At 32.6% G+C, this 26,366-nt stretch overlaps 2 protein-coding genes across 2 annotated transcripts; both read right to left on the reverse strand.

The window, feature by feature from the left end:
- Window positions 1-7,491: 7,491 nt before the first annotated feature.
- On the reverse strand, window positions 7,492-23,975 carry Mipp2 (Multiple inositol polyphosphate phosphatase 2). Its single transcript, XM_075302187.1, has 5 exons — window positions 23,663-23,975; window positions 23,181-23,608; window positions 12,514-12,875; window positions 12,257-12,445; window positions 7,492-8,956 (listed from the first exon to the last, which is right to left on the reverse strand). Exons 1-5 carry the CDS (start codon window positions 23,844-23,846, stop codon window positions 8,794-8,796), a joined length of 1,326 nt encoding a protein of 441 aa, XP_075158302.1. The 5' UTR covers window positions 23,847-23,975; the 3' UTR covers window positions 7,492-8,793.
- Window positions 12,737-18,401, reverse strand: raptor (regulatory associated protein of MTOR complex 1). Its single transcript, XM_075302186.1, has 3 exons — window positions 15,837-18,401; window positions 13,402-15,768; window positions 12,737-12,875 (listed from the first exon to the last, which is right to left on the reverse strand). The coding sequence occupies exons 1-3, from the start codon at window positions 17,842-17,844 to the stop codon at window positions 12,868-12,870; spliced, it is 4,383 nt and encodes a 1,460-aa protein (XP_075158301.1). The 5' UTR covers window positions 17,845-18,401; the 3' UTR covers window positions 12,737-12,867.
- Window positions 23,976-26,366: the final 2,391 nt, after the last annotated feature.

Below are 26,366 nucleotides of genomic sequence, written 5' to 3' on the forward strand. Positions count from 1 at the left end.
CTGTCCGTTATAATTGCAAACATTTGAACTTCCCCCTAAAAGTATGTCAAACACTCCAGTAAATGCACCAGTGGTTAAATGCAACACAGTGGGTCGTATTGAACAAAATGTGAAACGGAGAATAATGGAAATCTCACCAGAAAATTCTTCTTCGGTAGGGAATATGACAACTGTAGAGCTAATGAAAATGATGCAAGAATCAATGTCCAAAATATTAGATGAGAAATTAGAAAATTTAGCTACCAAATCAGATATCATGGCTATTAAAAATAATATTGAAGTTGTTCAAGAGGATATTAAGAGGCTAACGGATGAAAACCAGCAATTGAAAGCAGAAATTCAAAAGCTCAAAGGCGAGAAAAAAGAGGATGACAAACGTCTGCAGAAAGTGGAAGACATATTGGGAAGAGCCAAACTAATTGTTAGAGGGTTACCCAAACAAAAATCAATGTTTGGAGCCATAAAGTCTCTTTTTCGGCATAATTTAAAAATGAGTATAGAACCCGAAATAGAGAGATTGCATAAAATCCAAGAATCCAATGACAAGATGACTATTTTAGTAGAGCTGACGTCGACAAAAATGGTGGCAGAAATTTTGAAAAGAACTAAGTACCTAGCGGGCTCGGATATATACATTGAGAAGGACTTAAGTGGCGCACGTCTTGAAAGAAAGAAGATTATGCTATTGCTAAAACGAGAGCTTCAAAAAATCAACAAAAGTAAAAGGATTGGTGTAAGAGGGGAGCAGTTAGTTGTAGAGGGAAAATCTCTTTATTGGAACTCGCAAAACGAGCTGAAGCACGGTCATTCTAGTGGACTTGAGGTGCTAAAGGAGTATTATGGAGAAGCTATACATACAGTAAATATAAATTATGAGCATTTGGCCAGTATTTTATTTGCAAAAAACTAAGAAAAACAAACAAATTTACAAATAATAATATTAATAATAAGAGCGAAACAAATTGTAATATTATTAATGAAAAGATCAACCAAGGAGAAGACGCAGAACAAGAAGAATATTTTTTAAGAATTGTTTCATACAATGTTCATGGTCTAGGGAGCAAAAATCTTTACCAAACCTTTTATGAATATTTGAACAGTTTTGATATCTTTTTACTATCGGAAACTCATGTCGAACAGAAAAATCAAGCAGATTATGGAAAAAAATTTAAAGATTACAATATTTATTGGAAAGCAGCATCTAGAAACAGTAGCAGAGGAAGAGGTATAGGTGGTCAATTATATGGCGTCAAAAAGGAATTAGAAGAAATAGGTTTCAAACATTCAATTACACATCGAGGAACTCAGGATATACTCCAATGTGAGTTTACTACATATAAATTTGAAATTCTTCCAACATATTTAAGGGGAGCAAATTGGATTGACGATTTCGAGACATTAAAAGCTGCTGTTGATATCAACGATCGGCCAAAAATTATTATTGGAGATCTCAACATTCGTATTGGTGAAGAACAAGAAATTCCTGAAGAAATAATAGGAAACTATTCTGGAATCAGAAAGTCTGAAGACAAAATAGTTAACTCGAATGGAAGAAAATTCATTGAGTTTTGTAATGATAATGGTTTGGTAGTGCTAAATGGGAGAATACAGGGAGACGTAAATGGAAAATTTACGTTTGCAAATACTAATGGCAATTCTGTAATAGACTTAACTGTCGCCTCAATGCATATGATGAAATATATATACAGCTTCGAAGTGGAAGACAAAATCTGGTCAGATCATTTTCCTATAGTGCTTACGCTAAAAGTCCCTTCTGAAACTCACAACAAAGACAAAAGAATTGGCCTATTGCCAAAACTGAAATGGAAAAATACAAATAAAAATGCTTACCAAAACTCACTAAATATGGGTTTAACTAATTTGCCTGTAAATCCATGTCTTGGAGACATTATTAAATGTATACAAGATTCATGCCCGATAAGTGTAGCAAGAAATGCCTGTTACAAAAGTAAATGGTTCGACAAAGAGTGTTTGAAAGAAAGAGAAAAAACTATGAAAAGGTTAAAATCCTTCCGAAAATCAGGTAGAATAGCTGACAGATCAATGTATATTGAACAAAAAGTTTTATACGGAAGGCTATGTAGACAGAAAAAAGTCGACTATTACAAGATAATTGAGCAGAGGTTAGATACGGTTTCGGATAGCAAAGCATGGTGGAAATTGGCCAATGAAATTAGACAAACTGAAGCTTGTTTTGGTTGTGGTATCTCCGCAGCTTCCTTAAGAAGTCACTTTGAATCGTTGCTAAATCCGATATGTAACTTTGTTCACATTCATTATGCACCCATTATGAGAGTTGATAGCCTGTTGGATAGAGATTTTACGCTTACAGAAATAAAAGATCTGTTCAGAAAACTAAGCTCAAATAAAGCGCCCGGAGAGGATCGGATTCCCTACGAATTCTTCATACACGCCACCGACGAGTTTTTAGAAACACTATGCCTTCGCTTTACACAAATTCTAAATGGCTGTGATGATTACGAATCATTTCGTTCTGGAGTAATTTTTCCAATACATAAAAAAGGAAATATAAATGATGTTAACAATTATAGAGGTATCACTTTTATGAACTGTGTCGGAAAATTAATGATTGGCATGATCAATGATAGAGTTACAGAATGGGTGAATAGATACCATGTTTTAAACGAATTTCAAGCTGGTTTCAGAAAAGGGTACTCGACGATAGACAATATCTTCAACCTGATGGCAATAATTAGTATTAAGATGAACGAGAACAAAAAGGTTTACGCATATTTTGTTGATTTTAAGTCTGCTTTCGATAGAGTTCCTCGACATCTATTGATATATAAATTACACGAGATTGGCCTCTCTTCAAAAATTGTAAGATTTCTGGAACAGATATATGCAAGTACGAAGTCGGCTGTGTGGACAGGTACAGAGTACTCAGAGTACTTCGCAACTGTCACAGGAGTTAAACAAGGCTGCTTACTGTCACCAATTCTGTTTGCTTTATACCTGAATGATCTACATGACCAACTCGAAGCAGGTCTCTTCATAGACAACATCAATATACGTCTCCTTATGTATGCGGACGATATAGTAATACTGGCAGAAGACCCAAGTACATTGCAACAGATGATAAACAACCTACAAACATATTGTTTAAAATGGGGCATGGAAGTTAATCAAGCCAAATCAGAGATCATGGTCTTTAGGAAAGGAGGTCGTCTGGCAAACAACGAAAAATGGTCATTTATGGGAGAATCTATTAGAGTAGTAAATGAATATAAATACCTTGGACTCATTCTGACGCCCAAAATGACTTTTAAAAAACACCTTGACAAGAAAAATGTTGCAGCCAAATTGTCTATAAATTCAACATGGAGTAACTTCATTGTAAAATCATCAGTCCCTCTGAAGGCGAAATGGAAGCTGTTTCTATCGGTATGCCGGTCAATACATAGTTATGGTGCTGAGATTTGGGGAAATTCCTATTTTGAGGAAGTAGAAAAACTCTACCGCTATTTTATTAAAAGAATTTTAAAGTTACCAGAAAATACACCAAATTATATAATATCTCTGGAAACTGGCTACGAACCGGGTTATATTTATACATACAATCGACATTTGTCATACTTAGGAAAACTGTTGTTTGACCTTGACGACCGCAGATTACCACATACCCTTGCATCAAAGCTCCTTGAATTAAATATAAGCTGGTTTAAGGATTTTAGAAGACAACTTCTTAACCATAACATTTCCACAAATAACGTAACGTCTAATAAAGTCAATTGGTTGTATGCATGCCAGGAAATTCTTAATAAAATTACTGCACATTCTTATAATGCAAACTTACAAAAAGCTCAGGAAAGCGAAACTCGATTTTATAGACATTTAGATCTCAACGTCGGTGTCATGTATTGTAACGAAAATTTTACTCTCGATCAAATTACTTATATAATGAAAGCCAGAGGGGACCTATTTTGGTTGAACGGAAATACACATGTTACATCACAAGATCAACGATGCTCGTTATGTAACTTGGGAGAAATCGAAACTATTAATCATATCATAGGCAGATGTCCAGTACTAAATGTGATACGCTTGAGATACTTCAATCAATCTATATTATCTCACAATGACATAATTCATTGTCTAAATGGAGGTGAAGATTTTTGCTGGTTAGATTTGTATAAGTTTTTAAAGGAAGCTTTAAATTATAGAAAATTTTTGATAAATGAATTCAATTATTAATACTATTCGTAAAACTCTTTTTTCCGGCAGACGGGTTTTAAAAACCCATGCTGTATTGTTCTTTTATTTTACTTAATAAGGCTTATTAATTGTATACACTAATATGTATTTTTGTAATGCTAAAAGAAATAAAGAACACTTGAATTGAATTGATATTTTGACAAAATTTTCTATAGAAATAAAATTTTGACAAAATTTTCTATAGAAATAAAATTTTGACAAAATTTTCTATAGAAATAAAATTTTGGCAAAATTTTCTATAGAAATAAAATTTTGGCAAAATTTTCTATAGAAATAAAATTTTGGCAAAATTTTCTATAGAAATAAAATTTTGACAAAATTTTCTATAGAAATAAAATTTTGACAAAATTTTCTATAGAAATAAAATTTGACAAAATTTTCTATAGAAATAAAATTTTGACAAAATTTTCTATAGAAATAAAATTTTGACAAAATTTTCTATAGAAACAAAATTTTGACAAAATTTTCTATAGAAATAAAATTTTGACAAAATTTTCTATAGAAATAAAATTTTGACAAAATTTTCTATAGAAATAAAATTTTAACAAAATTTTCTATAGAAATACAATTTTGACAAAATTTTCTATAGAAAATTTTGACAAAATTCTCTATAAAAATAAAATTTTGACAAAATTTTCTATAGAAATAAAATTTTGACAAAATTTTCCATAGAAATGAAATTTTTACAAAATAAAATGTTTGCCAAAATTTTTATAGAAATAAAATTTTGCCAAAATTGTATATAGAAATAAAATTTTGACAAAATTGTCTATAGAAATAAAATTTTGACAAAAATTTCTATAGAAAAAAAATTTGGCAAAATTTTCAATGGAAATAAAATTTTGACAAAATTTGCCAAAAATTTTCTATAGAATAAAATTTTGACAAAATTTTCTATAGAAATAAAATTTTGACAAAATTTTCTATAGAAATAAAATTTTTGACAAAATTTTCTATAGAAATAAAATTTTGACAAAATTTTCTATAGAAATAAAATTTTGCAAAAATTTTCTATAGAAAAAAATTATGACAAAATTTTCTATAGAAATATAATTTTGACATAATTTTCTATAGAAATAAAATTTTGACAAAATTTTCTATAGAAATAAAATTTTGACAAAATTTTCTATAGAAAAAAATTATGACAAAATTTTCTATAGAAATATAATTTTGACATAATTTTCTATAGAAATTAAATTTTGACAAAATTTTCTATAGAAATTAAATTTTGACAAAATTTTCTATAAAAAAAAAAATTTACAAAATTTTCTATAGAAATGAAATTTTGACAAAATTTTCTATAGAAATGAAATTTTGACAAAATTTTCTAAAGAAATTAAATTTTGACAAAATTTTCTATGGAAATGAAATTTTGACAAAATTTTGTATAGAAATAAAATTTTACGTTTTTTTTTTTTTGTTAATGTTGGTTTTGTTCTTTAATCATTGTTGTTGTTTTTTTTTTTGATTTCAGCTTAAAACCATGTATTGACTAAACTACAAGTGTAGCTTGACCACAAAAGGAAAAGAATGTTTGTCAAATTTATTTGGGCAACGCCCTATAGACTGCAAGATGGTTGGATGGACGCATGTTTCGGAATTACCACATTCCTCATCAGTATCCTCTACTTGCAGCAAAACTATCAACCAATTATCAGAATAAATTCAGACAGTTCATTAAACCCAACAATGAACCACACTTGAACCTAAGAAATAAAATTTTGACATAATTTTCTATATAAATAAAATTTTGACAAAATTTTCTATAGACATAAAATTTTGACAAAATTTTCTATAGAAATGAAATTTTGACAAAATTTTCTATAGAAATAAAATTTTGACAAAATTTTCTATAGAAATACAATTTTGACAAAATTTTCTATAGAAATGAAATTTTGACAAAATTTTCCATAGAAATAAAATTTTGACAAAATTTTCTATAGAAATAAAATTTTAACAAAATTTTTTATAGAAATAAAATTTTGACAAAATTTTCTATAGAAATAAAATTTTGACAAAATTTTCAATAGAAATATAATTTTGACAACATTTTCTATAGAAATAAAATGTTGACAAAATTTTCTATAGAAATGAAATTTTGGCAAAATTTTCTATAGAAATGAAATTTTGGCAAAATGTTCAATAGAAATGCAATTTTGACAAAATTTTCTATAGAAATGAAATTTTGACAAAATTTTCTATAGAAATGAAATTTTGACAAAATTTTCTATAGAAATGAAATTTTGACAAAATTTTCTATAGAAATGAAATTTTGACAAAGTTTTCTGTAGAAATGAAATTTTGACAAAATTTTCTATAGAAATAAAATCTTAACAAAATTATCTATAGAAATGAAATTTTGACAAAATTTTCTATAGAAATAAAATTTTGACAAAATTTTCTATGGAAATGAAATTTTGACAAAATTTTCTATAGAAATGAAATTTTGACAAAATTTTTCATAGAAATGAAATTTTGACAAAAATGTTTATAGAAATAAAATTTTGTCCAAATTTTTTATAGAAATAAAATTTTGTTAAAAATTTTCTATAGAAATAAAATTTTGTTAAAAATTTTCTATAGAAATTAAATTTTAACAAAATGTTCTATAGAAATAAAATTTTGACAACATTTTCTATAGAAATAAAATTTTGACAACATTTTCTATAGAAATAAAATGTTGACAAAATTTTCTATAGAAATAAAATTTTGACAAAATTTTCTATAGAAATAAAATTTTGACAAAATTTTCTATAGAAATGAAATTTTGACAAAATTTTCTATAGAAATGAAATTTTGACAAAATTTTCTATAGAATTAAAATTTTGACAAAATTTTCTATAGAAATGAAATTTTGACAAAATAAAATTTTTGCCAAAAATTTTTAATAGAAATAAAATTTTGCCAAAATTTGCTATCGATATAAAATTTTGACAAAAGTTTCTATAGAAATAAAATTTGGCAAAATTTTCTATAGAAATGAAATTTTCTATGGAAATAAAATTTTCTATAGAAACAAAATTTTGACACAAATTTTCTATAGAAATAAAATTTTGAAAAATAAACGTCTATAAACATAGCCTCGTATCGTATATTAACAATAAAATTTTTATATATGTATGTAATTACCATTTTTGACCACATTCACAACACTATGCATTCCCGTTATTTTGTTATAATTGCACTTGCTAACCTAAATCCAATCTCTGTTTACGAAAAAATAACATCAATGTATAATATTTTATGTTTCTTTATTTTGCTTCGTTCGTTTTGTTTGCTTCTGCGTTTGTTTGTTTTCTATATTATTGCATATAATAAAATATAATATTATTATTGTAATTATTATTATTATTATTTGAATTAAATAGAAATTATATATTATGGAGCAGGGGGTGTATAAATACAACAAAAATCGAACGAAAATTTTGCTCAAAAATAATAAAGCAACAACATTTTTGTTTTAAACTTTTATCTTTACTACACCTCACTTAAAATTAGATATGAAGAATATTAAAGAAAAATAGGGATGTGTGCTTGGGTATTATTATTATAACTTTCATGTGTGTGTATGTGTATATATATTTATAATTTTTGTTATGTTTATTAATAATGCAAACAGTTATTGGTTAGTCCTAACTACTTGTTATGAAAGGAAGGGAAAGTGGAAGAGGGGATGATCTAGTAGTGTTTTGTGTTATCACCTATACAATAGTTTTTTTTGTCTGATTTGTTGGGTTCATGTTTTTACTTAATGGTCGATTGATCGGTCATTTTGGGAGGGGGAAAAAACATAATAAATCATATCATCAGTTTTTGTTTTATATAATTAATTTCCACTACTTTTTGTTATGTTTGTGTTGTTTGTTTTTGTTTTTTTTTTCCTTATGATTTTGTTAATGAATGTGTAAATATGTATAATATGTTCATGACGAGATAGAATAGAATCAATATAGGTTTTTGAAACATAATCTTAGAATAAATTTCTTATATATGTTTATGTAAGAATCTATTACATCTATGTATATATATGGTTTTAGGTATAAGATTATATAAATGTATACAAAAGAAAAAATAAAGCACATTTTTCGTATAAAAAATACGCACAAATCAACGTATTTCATTATCAAACAAGGGAAAAAGTAATGCATAGAGGAGACAAGGGAAAGAAACGATATATATACACATTATAATTCTCGCTCTATTAGATCTCTATGTCTAGAACAAAGTTTGTAAGCAATTTATTAATGTTGGCTATCTCTTTAGCTTCTTTTTCTTCTTTCTTCTATTGCTATAAGTTTAAGATTAGTCGCTGAAAAAAGCTGGTATATGCTTTTAAGTTATATATGGTAGGCTCTATAGTTTTGTTTTAAATATAGATGTTGATATTATTATGTACATAGATTTGAACTAGTATGTACATAAGGGATATATTTTACATATCCAAGAAAACATTTGACAATTCTGTGCGTAAGTCATTGTGTGTTCGAAGCGCTATTATTAAAATGTATTCGAACCCATTGAATTTAGAGGGTAATGTCATTTAAAACACAACTCATCAAAATTACAATTATCCACACTTTCTGCAAACAATTGCCGCAATTTTTTAAGGCTACAAAGATCACTATCCTGAGGGCATCCAGGTATATGAACAACTCGTTCCTGATGCATTGTAAGTACCATGGGATCACTATTGTCACACCTAAAAGATAAAAAATATTAAGTATTAGTAGAATATTAACGAAGATGAAATTAAATTAAATGAAAAAAATATCTGCACATTCCAATTACTAGTGTGGTCCGAGAAGTATATAACCTCACCACCGAATGAAAGTGGTGCCATATTTAGTATGCCCGCCTTGCTTACAAAATGTCATGGGTTCAATCTTAGTTAGACCCCATTTTTCGAATTTAGTTTTTTATATAGAAAAAAATTGAGATACTATCGAATTTAATTTAAAATGAGAACTATGTTGCCAAAATTTAAATTTGTATGTTTTATGGTTAAGAAAATATCGTCAAACGAAAATTTTGCGATTTCCGTTTACGAATATCGGAACAATCTACCATCCAATCGTTCAATCACAAAGAATGGCGTCAAAGAAAATCCTGACTATTATCCGGAAAACAGGCTATATACAACCAGAAAGACATGTCGATACCTGTGACGTATTTGACAAACATTTTGCCAAAATTTAAATTTGTATGTTTTAAGGTTAAGAAAATATCGCCAAACGAAAATTTTCCGATTCAGAATATCGGAACAATCGATCATCCAATCGTTTTCACAAAGAATGGCGTCAAAGAGAATCCTGCCTATTATCCGGAAAACTGACTATAGACATACCAGAAAGACATGTCGATACCTGCGACGTATTTGACATACGTTTACCACGCATTTCATTATACGTCAAAAAACGTAATTAAAGGAAAAAACTTGTTATTGTTAAAAAACGAAATATTGGTTTGAAAAATCTTCGTACTTTCTATGAAATTTCTAAACTTTTTTTGAAGTGTTCGTTAATTTTTAGAATTTTTGATCTTATTGCAGCTGATATGAAATTTTATAAATTATTACTGATTTTCTACAACAGAGCCTATGTCTTTATTTTTCCACAAAAACTAGGCAGTAATATATTCATATTCATCTTAATTTAATCAAACCGAGCCCATGCGGACTATATGTTGATAGATAATACAAATGATTACAGGTATTTGCTTGAAATGATTAAACTAACTAATACATATTTTAAACACATTAAGTGAAAAATACTATAATAAAACGAAATATATATGAAAATTATGAAAATAAAAACAAAGAAAGGCTAAATGTGATGTTTAAAACTAATATCCTAAAACTAAAAAACCTAACGCACACTTTTATAAAAAAAAAATAAAATAATTATGAAAAAAATAAATGGTGATATAATTATTGTCAGTGAGAAACATGACTAGTTCAAACGATTATTATGAAAATGCAAAATCAATCTATCTTTAAATGTATGAGAAGAAATTGAAAAATCCTTAGCAATAGCAGGCAAATGGTTCCATAGCCTTGTTATGCGAATTGCAAAAGATTTCTCAAAAATGTTGTGGCTGAAATGTTCCACACGGAGTTGTGAATTTCTTGTGGAGTGTAAAAAATTGAAGTTATGCAGAAGATAAGAAGGTTGTCTGCGTTTTATGACATTAAAAAAGAAACAAAGACATTTTATGGATACAAAATCGTTAAAAGAGCAACCCCAGAACTGCGAAGCAAAGTAGTCGTAGTCCCTCCTACATCGCTGGCCGTAAACAAAACGAAGAATACCATGAAAACACGAAATAAGTCTGTTAACGCAGGATCGATTAGCACCCGTATAGACCTCAATACCGTAAAGTATATGCGGCATGAGCAAGGAATGTGCCAACATATATTTAATCTGTGTAGGAAATATAACATTAAGGGAATATAACTTCTTAAGTACAAAATTCAATTTCGCACACACATGGGCGATATGTGAGCCAAATGTAAGACCGGTGTCAAGTTCGAATCCGAGCGAAGTATATATTGGGATTTTTTTAAAGGAATTTTAATTTAAATTGGGTATTAAATTTGGGACGGAAACGTATCAATACTGGCAACACTGGCCTGAAGTACAAATTTTGTTTTGGCAGACACCGACCGTTGTTTTTTCCAAGACTTTTCTATGAGAGTATGAGGAAATTTTAAAGCAAATTTTTCGTAGAATATTCAAATTTACGAAACAAATTTGAATTTAAATTACGAAAGTACGAACTTTTTACGAAAAAAAAAAATTAATAGAAGAATAATAATAATTAATAGAGAATATTTCGAATACATTTCGTATACTATGAGTATAAAAATTCGTATAAAAGATCTTCGTAAAATTATAAAAATTCGTCGTTTTACTAAAGAACTTACAAAGAAAAGTTCATGAAGAATGTTTCGTAAAAATACCGATACATTTTGTATGTCCAAACATTATATATAAATCCGACTTTTTCCCAAAATAATTTTCTAAGTTTCAACAATTTGAAAACAATTTCCAAAATCCTTAAAAATCAAATCTAAGGATCATTAAAATAGTCAAGACAAATAAATATCGAGCTGAGCTGAGTTTTGCCTATATTAAAAATTTCCAAAATCCTTAAAAATATCTATGAAAATGTTTTAATTTAAAATCAAATGTAAGGATCATTAATGGTTAGGTTAGGTTAGGTGGCAGCCCGATGTATCAGGCTCACTTAGACTATTCAGTCCATTGTGATACCACATTGGTGAACTTTTCACTCATCACTGAGTGCTGCCCGATTCCATGTTAAGCTCAATGACAAGGGACCTCCTTTTTATAGCCGAGTCCGAACGGCGTTCCACATTGCAGTGAAACCACTTAGAGAAGCTTTGAAAGCCTCAGAAATGTCACCAGCTTTACTGAGGTGGGATAATCCACCGCTTTTTTTGGTGTTCGGTCGAAGCAGGAATCGAACCCACGACCTTGTGTATGCAAGGCGGGCATTCTAACCAATGCATATTAGTCACGTTACTGTTAAACCGCTTTTATGACATATAGGGTATAATACAAATTATGAAGATGTTTCACTCGGTTCAAAAATCAAATTATTTCACGAGTAACTCATCAAGTGTATGTAAGGATGGTTACAATTCTGAGGATATCATAGCTTCTCTCAGTGGTTTTACTTGGTTCACCATTAGCTAATGCACTTTCAATATTAATAAATGTGTTCTAATTACATAAAAATTAATGCAAAGGTCATTGAAGAGAATAATAAAATAATAAAAATAATAAAATCGCTTTGGGCATTTTACCTTTGAACTCATATTTTGGCCATAATGTTTAGAAAATAGGTGGTTGCTTTATCAATAAATTATAAGCCCTTTCGAAGATTACAAAATTCTCATAGCATTCATTAAAGTCTACTCAATTTCTATTTCTGTTCAACCCTGATAAGAAAATATGATAATACCAAAAGTACTTACTCATACAGGACGAAAGCCACATTGCTAGCAAAAGCATCAATTACACTAGTTCGCCATTTACGTTGTTTATCGAAATCCTGATAGGTTAGTGGCTTTTGATCATTGTAAAGACCCAAATGAGCTAGAAGTTTGAGTAGTGTTCCGGAGTGTGTAAAATAAAACGTCGAATTTGGTAATGAGGATTGTGGGCTAAAACAAAAAAAAAAGTTTATACGATTAAATTCATTTACTTTAGAAAATGAGATTGTTTAACTCACTCAATATGTTTGAACATATTTTCAATAGCTGGACAAGCAATACGATGTGTTAATTCATAGCCATAACCATCATTCCAATAGTATTCCAAATCTTCTGCAAATTCTAGGATTTTCATGGTATGACGATCAAATAACTGACACCAAACGGAAGGTTCCTTGCGTCTCTGCCATGCCGTTTCAAAACCACAAATTGTGTATATTAAGCGTATAGTGTTTGCATCCAGATGAGAGAGTTTGGTTTTATTTTGAAGTTGTTTAATGGCATCCAACATTTGTTCGCTTTGCAAGAATTTACGCACATTATCAAATGTTTGAGGATTATCATCGACATCACTTTGCCAGCGACTACATAATTTATAGAACTAAAAAACAAAAAAAGGTAATAATTATTAAATGTTGTAGAAAATATATCATATGAAAAAATTACACTATGGGAAAATGTTTTATACACTCAAAAGAAAACAAACTGTAATAACAGCAAAGCGGTTTGCTTATAAAACATGAGCCAAAAACGGCTCGCTTTGCAAACAGCCAAAAACGGTTCGCTTATAGAACATGAACAAAAAAACTATTCGCTTTCAAAACAGACATATTTTGCCTGCTTAGAAAGGACAAGCAATCTCAGCTGCAAAAACAGCAAAATTACTACTGAACAAAGAAAAACGGTTGATACTGATGAATTATGAGACATTAAATTATTATTTTCTCTTGTCTTCGAAAATTTATTAGTGGTCAAATTCGAAAAAATCAAATGTCCATATTTCATACAGCTTCAAAGAAAACTAATATTCAGCAAACTAAAGACGTTTTCTACTATTGCAAAATAATTACAATAGCCTCACCATTATTACCAGATTTTTTCTCTGAGTGTGTCATATCTTTAAGTACCTGGTGATGGTTCATACACAGCCACCGTATTGTCTACAAAACCTACAGCTAAAGATATTTTGTGTAAATGGAAAGACAGACATGTTGGATGACCTATCTTGGGGCCCATGAAGCTGTCATTACTGCGCAATGTACTTAGTACACGTCCTCCTTGCTGACTACTATAAATCGTAATCTTATTAGCACTTCCAGCTGCTATCATATCAGTCGATTGATGTGATGCAATGGCCGTGACATCATTGCCAGCCTCCCATTGACTTAGAACACCATTGGACATTTTTGAACGCAAATCTATAACACTTATTTTACCCTGCGAACATCCAGTGACAAGAGTTGTCTGTACATCGCGTAGACAAGCTGTGAGTATTGCACCGGTGTGTTCGCGATATACACAAATACGAGCCTCTTGAGGAGCACAACGTTTGTCGTAGAGCCTTACACTGCCATCGCCACAACCACCCACAATCAGATCACTGGCCATATTATTTGCAAAGGGCGATAGGACACGTATACTGTGTTCACTACCAATGGGTATATCACTTAGACGCAATTCACGCTCCACATCCCAGATGCGGATAAAACGACTTGAACCTCCGGCCACCACCAATTGTTGTGAGCACTGTTGCCAGGCTGTAACTAAACCACATCCATCGCCAATTATATCTTTGCGTGTGTATTTCGATGAAGAGCCACCCAAGCTGGGGGAAGTACCCAAATATGATGCCTGCAAGGCGGGTAGGGCCACCCAGGCTGTCACCAAACGTCCGGGACAATCACGACTTTGGTCATCGCTTGCGTTACCAGAATTTGGTTGCCAAATGCGAACCACACCATCTTCATGACCCACTAGAGTGAGTGGCATATCTTGAGAATTTAGAAACTCAATGGCACTTACTCGCGCAACGCTGTTGTTTTGGGGAACATGGGCTGGCGGCGAGGCTGAAGATGTTCTATTGCGTGACGTAGATCCTCCAACTCCTGATGGCACTGATGTGGGTGTAAATGTTCTTACAGTATTGCGTTGCCAGTCGTAAAGAAGTACCTTCTCACGATAAGCAACAGCAATTTGTTGTTCATAGGGTAGCAGCCGAACAATCGAAGGTGTTGATTGGGTTCTTCGCACCCAGCTTTGTGTGTCAATGCGTAGAGATCTTAATTGTTGATTACGTGCTTGACTACGGATTTGTCGATTCCTTTGGAAACGACATTCCCTTGCACGCAGTATTGGCGCATTTTTGTCAACAGGGAAAATTTGAACACGTTCACTATTTTTATCGGCAGCATACCGATGTTTTCCTGGCCTTGTGAAGTACGATATGGCCCACGGTATGAATTCTGTTGTAACAATAGGTTTTAAATTATGTGATTTTGACTCGAAATTTGTATCACTGGTACTGCTATGGCCAGAAGCAGAACCATCGCCACCATTACCACATCCAGGTTCGGTCATGGCTATTGAAATCTGTGGTGCTCCACTGTCTGTCTCATCGTTCATGGAAGTTGTGCGAAGTTTACGATGTAGCATCGCTTGTGGGTCGTTCATATTTCGTAATTTAGATGCCCATGGACTGGTATTTCCCTGACCTGCTCCTTGATTGCCGCCTCCAACAGGCGGTGACTCACCCGATCCTCCTCCACCGCCCAAATATGAAACGCGGGTATTGGGACTTGGAGGTAAACTGACACTCAGACTAATGCATTTCTCATTGGCTGCCTCTTTCGCTGTAATCAATAATAGTGCTGCATTTTTTATAAAACCAATGATTTCTCGTGCCGTCTCAGCTACTTTGGGGAATGGATCATGGCTTAATTGATAGATGCCCTGCCATAACTTTAAAAATATCGATTGAAATGGTATGGCAGATGAGCTGATGTTTGAGATTGAACTTGAACTAACGCCACGCCGCATGGTAGCATGTCTTTCCAGACTATGAGTGGAATGGTGATGATGAAAACCATGACCACCACTGGTGTTTAAGATTGAGGCTCCAGGTATAACATGACTAACACTGGCACTACGTTCACTTGTTACTGAAGGCGATGACATGTGCTCCTGCATATAAACCGTGACAAATTGAGACTCGAAAAGCAATACCATCCATTGGAGGGCAGCGGCTAATTCCAAACGAACCAAGGGAGACATATCCTCTGCCACATTTTCTAGCAACGTTATGGCTATGATGCGGTCAATATTATTAGCATGCTCCTCTGATCTATCTGTTACGGAGCTTATGAATGTACCCAAAGCAAACACAGCTGCAGCTCGGACCTCCGGTATGGGATCCTTTAGCAAAGGATACAATTTTTCATGGGCTAAATCGCGTACGCCAGACCACCGGGCTTTTTCAAAATTATGCCAAAGCATCCCTTTAATACAAAAGAATGATATGGGAGTCAAGTATTGGAATATGAATTAACTAAACATTTTAAATTACCTAAGCAAATGGCCAGCCATTGACGTAAGAGCCAACTTTCATCATTTAGTTGCTCTAGACAAATCGAAACCAAAGATCCTTGCAAAGCACTAGTCTGGCCCAAAAGAAAGTTGTTTACTATACAGGCCAAAACAAAGGCAGATAATGTGCGATATTCCTTGGCGACAGAGGTATCCTGCAGTACTGCCAAAAAATATTTATGATCCTTGACCAAATCCACTTGGCAGCTGGGGTCCACCGCCAAAATCTTGGCCCAAATAAATACCAAAACGGGTCGGAGTTCTTTGGCTGAACTTTGCAAAAGTTTAAGTACATAGGGAAATATACCCACACCTAGGGCTAAATTTACTGCCCAGGGCCCCAGATCTAGGAATCTTGCCAAAAGTTCTAAGGCCCTCAAACGATGGACTTGAGACAGCAGTACTTGCAAAACTATCGGCAACTGTTCAGGAGGTGTACGTGATTCTGATTCACGATCTAACCACACCTGAAATGCGGTAAGTTGCTCTTCAAAAAATGGCAATTGTTTATAGGGTGCTCCTCGTTCCAATATATCGGGCAGTTGTTGGAGAGCTAAATCAACCACCAAATCCCAAGCAGTCCACATGGGATGGCGGAAACATGGAGGCAGGGCAGGATGCGATACAGGTGTACAGTCATGCGATCTGAGAATACGCTCGGCCAACAGAAAATTACGGAACAGGCTGGCCACCAGTAAATCCTGGCGGAATAATTTTTGAAATAGCTCTCGTGGCAAGGTATTCCAAGCTATGGTATCCGTAATGGCCGTAAACACCCAATTAAGCTCGCCCATCATGGTTCGTCGGTCATTGACTTTGCCCGGTATTTTATCGATGAACTCATTATGCAAACGGGGCACTAAGCCAAATTTCTCCCGCATAGTATACCACTTGAGAGCTATGTTTATGGGCGTGGTAAGACAAGATGTAAATAAGTCGGCTGGCAATTGGGCATTCATAGGCAGGATTTCTCCCACTGAACATGCGGCTAAATGTATACAATTCTTATAGCTAACCATTGGCGGTAAAGAAGGTGCCTGACCGCCTGGTGGAACACGTTGATTGGATGCAGCAATGGCCTTTTCCATTTCCCTTTCATGTTGCTCGGCAAATTGAAGAAATGATTGAATGATTATACCGGCATTTGAACAGTCATAGACGTAAATCGATGGGGCAGCCATCCAGGTTTGCAATTCAAATATACTCAGGGGTATGTATTGTGTAAAAGTTTTATTGAAAACCCAGATTTCTCCATTTGCAGTAGGTTTTGGTACTCCATGACCATTGTAATGGAAAAGAATTCTTTCACCTTTGGCATTGCGACGTAATGATGTACAGAGCTTCTTCACATCCTCCACTGTCGGATCATGGCATTTCTTGTAGCGTGCTCTAGGCTGCCATCGTTCATATTGCATTTGCAAATTGGATCCAATGAGATCCATGGCTTTTGGTGCAGACACCGAGGATGGATCAATCCAACATTCCAGGCGGGCACAAGGTTGAATTTTAATAACATCTGGCGGATCAACTCCAATATTGAGGCACAACACCAAAGCCACACTGGCTGTTTTCATTCGTTCACGTATACGCCAAGGTTGACGTTCATATTTTACAGCCTCTATGGCCTCATGATGACGCTTGGCTTGAAAACACAGAGGACACCGATGATCTGGAAACAATTCTAAGTTTTCACTCAGTGTCAACTGTTGCAAGTACTTGAGATGTTGTTGACTCTCACAGAAGGATGTTTTGCGTACATTGCTACTGGTACCAGCTCCGCCACTGGGACTACTGCCTGAAACGCTCTTAGCGGCAACAATGCTATTGACCATAGTCGATATGGTGGATGTAACCAGGGAACTTGCAGATCCATAGGAAGTGGGCGATGCTAATGTTGAAGGACAATTAGGACTATTATTGCTTACTGAGGACACGGTCACACTGGCGGTGGAGGTAGTTGAAGCATTGACGTATTGTGCTTCAAACATTCTCACAGAAAATTGCCATAAACTGCGTTCTTTAAAAAGTTTGCTTAAATCACAAGCAAGAGTTCCTTACAATTGCGTTAGAAGAACAGACCTCTATTGCGTTGCATTACGCATTATTGTTGGTGGGCGTTGTTATGCGGCTAGCCTCTATTTTCTGAAGAGTCTTCCTTCAACATGCATTTTTCGATGCTGCCATAACTGCTCCACAACCAGCTCAATAAATCCTGAAGGTTTTCGTTTAGTATCTTCTACGAGTATGAAGTTGTTTCGTAAAACCAAACAAAATATGGCTCACGGTAGTGGTAGTGCAGCAATTTTGCTTTCAAAACATAACCACAAAATTGTTTAAAAATAAATTCTCAAAGTTCTTAATAGCGTCAGCGTTTTGAAAAGATTTAATCACGATTTTGCTAACAATAACATTGGCACCGTACTAAGACGGTATTCTCTTAAGTAGAACTAATGAAAACAAACGTTTTTTCCTTATATATGATGCGGGAAAATAAACCACGTTTGAAGATATACGCAGTTTCTACTTTTTTTCTCACTTATTGATTGTGACACTAATTGGTGCATAAGTCATGGAGATGCCACCCTTGTGCAATAAAGACCTCATAATTTGCGACACAAGGGCCGTTCAGACGCATTACAGATGAGATAAGAACATGGCAGACTTGAAAACGGGTCGATTAAAGCGCCGTTACGTTTTGGGGATTTAATATAAAACACATGACAACGCTGACTTGTGTCAATTGAAATCAGTGTGACCATTTTAGAATTTTTTTGCTAAATTTAACATTTATATTAGGTCTGTTCGCGTACTTTTTCAGTAAAATCTAGCACGAGAGGGAGCGTGTATTTTACTCTATTTCCTGAAAAGTACTCGAACGGCATCCAGTAACTATTTGCATATTCAAATTTTGAGCTTCTAAAACAACTAAAACAAAAACGGATCCTGTTTTTTTTAACCTCCAATTGCAGTTGCGGAACATGTACATTGTACTGGTGCTCATGATACAATGATTGTAAGGTAGCCTCTGTAGAACAAAAATAACAACAAAACCATAAAAGCAGCTCATCATAACGTCAAACTAAACGTCGGTAAAAAGTAAATAAACAAATACAAAAATGTTTGTTTTGATTTTGTGTTGCTCATAAGAAATGTTTTTCTGTTTGGTATGGAAATACATTGTGAGTGAAAATATTCAACCGCGTTCAATAATTTTGGAATTTCTGTATCCAGACAACACTTTCGCATTTTCCGTTGAATTTTGTTTCTCCGAATTTCAAATACAATTTAAATTTAAGACGTTAATTACAACATACTTTAAAAATGTCAACAATATTTTCGACATTATGATGAGCCGTTCAAAGTCACCTGACGGAATAAGGCTACCTTATAATCATTGTATCATGCTGGTGCTTTGTTATCAACAACCAGCTGACAACGTATGCTATGGGTTGCCAGATTTTACTGGGGAAATCTCTGGCAAGAACCATAGACCCTGCTCAAAATTAAATTTCGTATTTTCGCGATTTTGGTCACAATTTTTTGTTCAAATATGAACTTTTAATATATTAATTTATTTATAAATCCTCTGTTGCATCATACACGTTCTAATTTTGTGTAAAATTGGCAAACTACAAAAAGGAAAACGAAAGAGATTGTAAGCGTCCTCTTATTTTTCTCGTTTATTCTTAATCTTCGGAACTGTCAAAAATAGTTTGACACTCATGGCTCATCTATCTAAAGTCTACAGTCTATGGCAAAAACTAGCAATTTCTCTATCTCATAACTGTCAAACGTATTCTCTCTCCGGCTCTCTTTTGCTGGCTTTTCGATGTAAACGAACGACTTCCAGTTAGATGTGTGCGCGTGACACGAAATTTTCGTAACACACGTGAAACACGTGAGTCGTGAACAAAAGTTGAAGGAACTCTCGTGAATGTGCGTGAATGGGACTAAAATGAATATGTCGTGCGTGAGTGATAAATAAAATCGGTTCGTGAGTGTGCGTGAATAAAATTTCTGCAAAATCACGCTCACGAAAAAAATCAAGATTTAATTCACACTCGTATGTTAACTGAAATTAATTAGCTCTCGAACTATATTCTATTTTTGAATTTTGTTACCTTTGCTGATTTCCGTTTGGAAAATGTCGTATGTCTCGTGAATTTGTCGTGAATCACGTGAATTGTCGTGAATCGTGCGTGAGTGTGAGTCTTTAAAAGTAGTTCGTGCGTGAGCGTGCGTGAGTACGCTCATTCATTTCGTGAATGTGTGTGAGTGGGATTGGCTACCACACGTATTGTGCGTGAGCGTGCGTGAATAAACATATTGCTTCGTGAATGTGCGTGAGTGTGAGTGAAATTTCAGTCACGCGCACACCTCTACTTCCAGTAAAAATTTGTGATAATTAATAATTTGTGATTCTCGATATTTCGGAGCCAATATCTCATGTTCCCACTCATTTGTTTTCCGTATTCGTTTTTCCAAAACGTTTCACGGTTCACAACGAGTTGAGATGTTTTAGTTTGACAGCGAGTATACCCTGGTCCGTGGCGGCTAAAATCGGCGGAGCGATTCGGCAGCTTCATTCTTTGATATGCATTGATCATCTACTATGCGCATTCGAGACTGTTGTTGTACGAAGTACATTATTGAAGTCTAGTACATGTGATGATATTTTGGCTCATATATATGAGCCTATAATTACTCAATATTTATTATAATAATATGGATTTCTGATTTGCACATCCTCATAACTTCCTTTTATGGGACGATCTACACATTTCAATTATTAGACAATATTGCTAAAGAACGATTTTTTTAAGAATTCAACATAAATTAAGCCGCAAAATTTTTATTTAGCATTCGGCATTTTTTTAATTATTAATTTTCCATGTGTAGCATTATTCTACCCACAAAATTTCAATCAAATATTCCAGTATTTATAAAAAAATAAGAATTACATAAAAGGGATTTCAAATCCACTTTTAATGGATTTCGAGCGTAATGTGAATGGGCTATAACAATCATTTTGGCTTTATTACTGAACGAGTTTTGGCAACACTGATCAAAGACGAAGATTTTAAATGATTCAACAGAGAGAATGAAAATGAAGAGGACGAAAAGTTCTCTTCTGCGAAGAAAACAAATGTCAACCGTATAGATGTCGCACAATGCCTGCAGCTTTGGTATAACCGACGTTGCGGTCGAAGCGCTGTTTTGATAAATTCTTTATAAAAGCATCGGCAGTTATAATTTCAAACTGTCTGCCAAAAAATTTAATGGAATGAAAACATTTATAAAAAAAGAACATTTGTTATTACAAAGTAGGTTCTAAATCCTATTACGTTTCGTAAAGCCGGTGACGCAAGCTGTATCATATTTGAGAGAAGCGCCGACAAAAAACTGCATGATATTAGAGAAAATTTTCCTAATGACTGCCACCTACTGACGCAGTTTCGCTTCACAGTTTCGTCCTCTTGTCTTTTTATTCTCTCTGCTAATGACAGACGATGTAAATGGTATATTTGAAATAGGTACAGTATGTAACGGATATAAGCACATCTCATATAAGAAAAAACGCATATAAGAAAATTTTATCAAAACACCTGTCTTCTTTGTGTTTTTTATGCACGAAAAATGTTTACCATATGAAAAAACTTCTATAAAAAATTGGTTATGAGACGAACCCTATTCATTGTTCAAAGACTACACTAGAATGCATTTTTTTAATAGGGAAAATATAAGAAAAGGAATCGGAAGACAAACAAGTGGAGATGTCAGGCACTACAAGTAAATCACGCAATAAGCAAGACATAAACAGTTTTTAAAACAATATATGGTTTCACAATGATAAAATCTACCTTTTTATATAATCAGAAATATAAATCAATCTCTCAAAGATAAACAAAAAAATTAATCCAGCTTATCAATTATGAAACTAATGGCCAATTTCTTTTTAATTTATTTTATATAAGTTATTAAATTTCTATTGTTATTTTATTAAAAATAATAGAGTAGTATCCTGTTGTTGTATTATTGTTAGTATATTAATGTTAGAAATAAGAGAATTGTTTTGAGTAGTATTTAAAATGTTGATTTAAGTAACTGTATAAGGCCTTTGTAAGGCTTAGTTACATATGAAAATAAATAAATTAAATTAAATTAAAATATTTGAAAACTAAAAAACGAATTTTTTCATTTTCTTTTTACAACCGAATTTTTATAAAATATATTCCAATAAGAAATAAAACAAAATTTTTTTGTAAATAAGAAAAGAAACGAATGTAGCAAAATAAATTGTATTTCTTCATTTTTTATATCCGCTATCTACAGTATGTGCAGGGAGGAATCAGCTGACTCTTTGAGACTTCAATAAAATGTCGACGGCTCATATAATATGTTCGCTATTTCATTTAAAAATGCTCATTTGATCCCATGAATACAAAGTGAAACATGTATTTGACCAATGTCATTCTGTTTACATGTGAGTTTATAATTGAGTTAATTTCAGTTGCAAATCTAATAGGTATGCCGTTGTAAGACATAGATCTTTAGAACAACACCATCAATCGCTAATTCTTTACGCCCAAAAATGAAATCTTAATCAATATTGATCATCTTTAGTACATCAAGATAAGATCAATCTCATATAACATATTAGCTCACATATTTTTATGACTTTAAAATAGCACCAGATTCTAACTAAAAAATTCGCAGATACAGATACAACCTTCAACATGAAGGCTATATTTGGCAATCTAAAGCACATTTGTAATTGAGTCTAAATAACCCCATATATAAATGACAAATCGTATTAAGGTCGTCATTTCAAGACACTCAAGAAATAAATTTAAAATTTCAGACATATCAGAAAAAATTCGAATATTTTGATTAAAAAAATTTTGGAATTGGGCTATATAGGGGCTATAGCAAAATATTAATTGACGTGGACTTTATATGCTGTTGAAGGCTTGGCGTTTATATACAGACCGACGGACACACCTAGATTGTCTAATATCAGATGATTAAAAATTAAATAAGTATAAGTCCCTGAAAAATAAAGTTATGAATTTATTTTTCTTGTCAAAATTTACTATAACTTGAATAGGAATGATCAAAAGTAACAATTCGCAAACTAGATATTGTTCCGAAAGTACGTGTATTATCCGATTTCCTATTAATACGTCAAATTTATTTCACAACGACACATCGTTAGATTTATTTCACAACACAAATAGATACACAGTTTCTAAAAAATCTGCTGAATTTGTCTCTAAATCTTTTGGTTAATCAATAGAATAATTGCAATTTTAATCTCACTTACCCGTAACACTGGATCTTTATGCAATGCTTCCGGATAAACGATTTCTCCAATTTTATGCCTTCCAAATAAACCGGTGGCAAAACTTTGAGCACTCTTCAAAGTTCTCTGCGTTGCAGTATATTTGAAGTAGAACATATTCGGGTCATAATCCTCGGGAAGAAGTTGGGGGAATCGCTTTTGCATTCGTTCTGCCAATTCTATGAGTTCATCTTCACCTTCGGCAACCAGAAACTTCTCTTCCTCCGATGTGACATTAAATTGCCAGAAATTTAAACGTTGTAGAAATTCTGGACATAAATCACTATCTCTCTTTGTTATGAGTTCTTCTTTAATGGCCATTAATTTCGTTTTGGCTTGCTTTATGACTTTCTTGCTGGGATTTCTGGTTCCATGACGTATAATAGCCCACAATCGAATCGGCCGGCATCCTAGTTCGTAGAAAGATAATTGTATGTAATTTTATAATTGCAAAACCCACATACCTTTCATTACCAATGGCTGGTCATTGAAATTTGCTATAGTTCTATATGGAGTTTTAGTTGACAAGTGGCTCTCTATGTCTTCCCTCGTTATGTTTTTACATGATTCCGACTTCACCGTTAATACAAGGAAAGAGAATAAAATAATACAAACAAATAATACAAGTTTCGTAGTCATTTTCAACATAAAAATAGTTTCATAGCATTCAACGATAGTAACACGAAGAATTTGTCAGGAAAATATAAAATAAATAAATTAAAAAAGAGACTTAATAGCAATAGCCGCGATGAACAGAACGTATCTCTAATGCTAACAGATGTTATTTACAGGTGATTGGATTTAAAGAATAGCAGTGTTGCCATGTTGTCGTCTTTCTGCAAACAGATGATTTCAATTGGCCTCCCGAATATCTAAAGTAGACTTACCGAATAATTCCTTGTTATGCGCTTTATAGACTATCAGTTATGCCGAACGACAGATCTCGTGTCGAACATATCCTATATATTGTGCACATATATAGGCATGTTTATGGTATCGATTATGCCAAAGGCATAACACATTTACCGATCGATAACACATTTACCGATTATTTAGTCATCGCCGACAAGTCGTATCGATCCGACACACTGTAAGATTCTTTACAAACACCGACATTCCGTCCGGAATAACTGATAGTCTGTAAGGCGCATTAAATGGTAAACTAACATTGCGACAGATATGAAATATTTTGCACGGAATTCAGAGAATAAACCCAATAAATACAAAAATAAGCATTTTCATATTGTTACGAATTTGATATTTCTAGATTTAAGTTTATTCAAATTAGTTTCCGTTAATTTAAAATTTCAAATTGTAAGGGTCAAATTACGTCATCACTTGCCAAATCATTTCTTTATTTTCTAGTCAGTCTTAAGCTAAAGTTTATACAGTACACATCGTAGAGCAAATAAGTGAAACCTATCAGTTAAACAAATAAATTGTAGATTGTCGTTATTTGAAAAGAACTGTGTTTTAATTATTGTTTTATTAAACACGCCTCAATATAAAAACGTAACAATATGGAAAATCGGAACAATTGGGGGGAGAACCCTATCCTCAGAATAAAATGAACTGGCCTTAAAAGTTGCTTGCTTTGAACACATTCTCTAATAAAAATTCCGTTTAATTTGAAAAGTTGTTTAAACCCAATAAACACAAACGTTTGAAAAATGCTAAATTTCAACAATTTTTCAAACATTTTTTCAAAGGATTAGGGTAATATTCAAGTTGAGAAATTGTTGAGAAAATCGCGTTCTCAACAAAAAACAGACATTACCCTCAACAGTGAAATTAAACACATTAGCAATAATATCTCAAGTGTTATCCTCAAATTAAAATGCATCGCTACTCAATAATTTGTCAAACAATTTTCGATGCGAGTCATATTCAAAATTAACATCGTTGCAAATACTTTTCAACCTAAATTCGTATGAATGATATCACCACTTCAAATTGAAAGCCAAAGCCAAAATTCTATGAATTTTGTATAATTTATTCATTTTCATCAAAATAAAATATATAATAATACACTACACTACATAATACACTAAAATACCAATTGATAAATAATAATCTTATTAAACATATCAACAAATAAGAACAAAAAAAAAAAACAAACAAACAACAAAACTTTAAATATCTTTAAATAACATTATTAGTAAACACTTTTGCATTGATAATTCGTTTTCCTTCCTTTTGGTGTCATAAAACAGCATTAAAATTTATTAACATGCGGGCAAGTTGAAATTAGGAACGTACTGGACCGCGTGTTAGAATTGATTTCCAGCAGAAGGAATTCACAAAATATCCATTTTAAACTGATAATAGCATATGAATTAAACTGACGATGTGATGCCCATTCTCATCCAGAAGTTGTTGATTTCAACAATTTGTTGTTTTTAACAATTTTAATTGGTTGCACTTGTAATGTTTCTGGAAACTTTTTCTTGTCGATAAGCCACTCATCATTGGTCAGCTTCTTAATGTTTGCAAGAATGTAGCATCCAAAGATTTTGGTTTTCTGCAAAGAGATTTAAATTTAGTGAATTCTCTAAAGTTTTGATTTAATTTTTCATATTGCCGTACCAATTATTATAAACTATTTGAAGCAGTTCCAGTTACCATTTTTTCATCGGTCAGCTTTTTAATGTTTTCAAGAACGTAGAATCCATAATTTTAGTTTTCTGCAAAGAGATATACATTTAGTGACTTCCTTAAAGTTTTATTTCATTTTTTATTTTCACTTACCTGTTTTTATAAACTATTTGGTTATTTGTCTACAATTTTCCATTTTTTATTTCTTGCAATTGACCACGAACTTCGTTGCACAAATAAGTATTGAAAACCACATGGTTTTTTCGTTGCATTTTAGGGTAGTGTTTTGTCAAAGTTTTCTCATATTATCTTCAACAACTTTTCAAAGATTTCGTCAACATTTTGGCAAATTGGAAGTAATTCGCAAACAATTTGAAGATGTATTGAAGATGAGCTATTTCAAGTCAAGTTGAATTTATGTTGAAAATTATATTTACCCTCAAACTGAAAATTTGTTGCATTTGAAAAACGCTCATCCTGTGTTTATTGGGAACAAATTGAGAATCAATATCAATACGATATCCACAACTCGTCGCAAAAGTGACGTCACTATTGAGAAGTTGTACCAAGCCA

The sequence above is a fragment of the Haematobia irritans genome, chromosome 3 (assembly GCF_050003625.1).
Source record: "Haematobia irritans isolate KBUSLIRL chromosome 3, ASM5000362v1, whole genome shotgun sequence".
Classification (NCBI taxonomy): domain Eukaryota; kingdom Metazoa; phylum Arthropoda; class Insecta; order Diptera; family Muscidae; genus Haematobia; species Haematobia irritans.

Excerpts from the sequence above, each read along its gene's own strand:
- raptor (XM_075302186.1), bottom strand. The coding sequence starts at position 17,844 with ATGTTTGAAGCACAATACGTCAATGCTTCAACTACCTCCACCGCCAGT. Across the intron at positions 15,769-15,836 it reads ATGGCTGGCCATTTGCTTAG|GGATGCTTTGGCATAATTTT; the intron begins GTAATTTAAAAT and ends TTTGTATTAAAG.
- Mipp2 (XM_075302187.1), bottom strand. The coding sequence starts at position 23,846 with ATGTTGAAAATGACTACGAAACTTGTATTATTTGTTTGTATTATTTTA. Across the intron at positions 23,609-23,662 it reads CCAGCCATTGGTAATGAAAG|GATGCCGGCCGATTCGATTG; the intron begins GTATGTGGGTTT and ends TCTACGAACTAG. Across the intron at positions 12,446-12,513 it reads AATATGTTCAAACATATTGA|CCCACAATCCTCATTACCAA; the intron begins GTGAGTTAAACA and ends TTTTTGTTTTAG.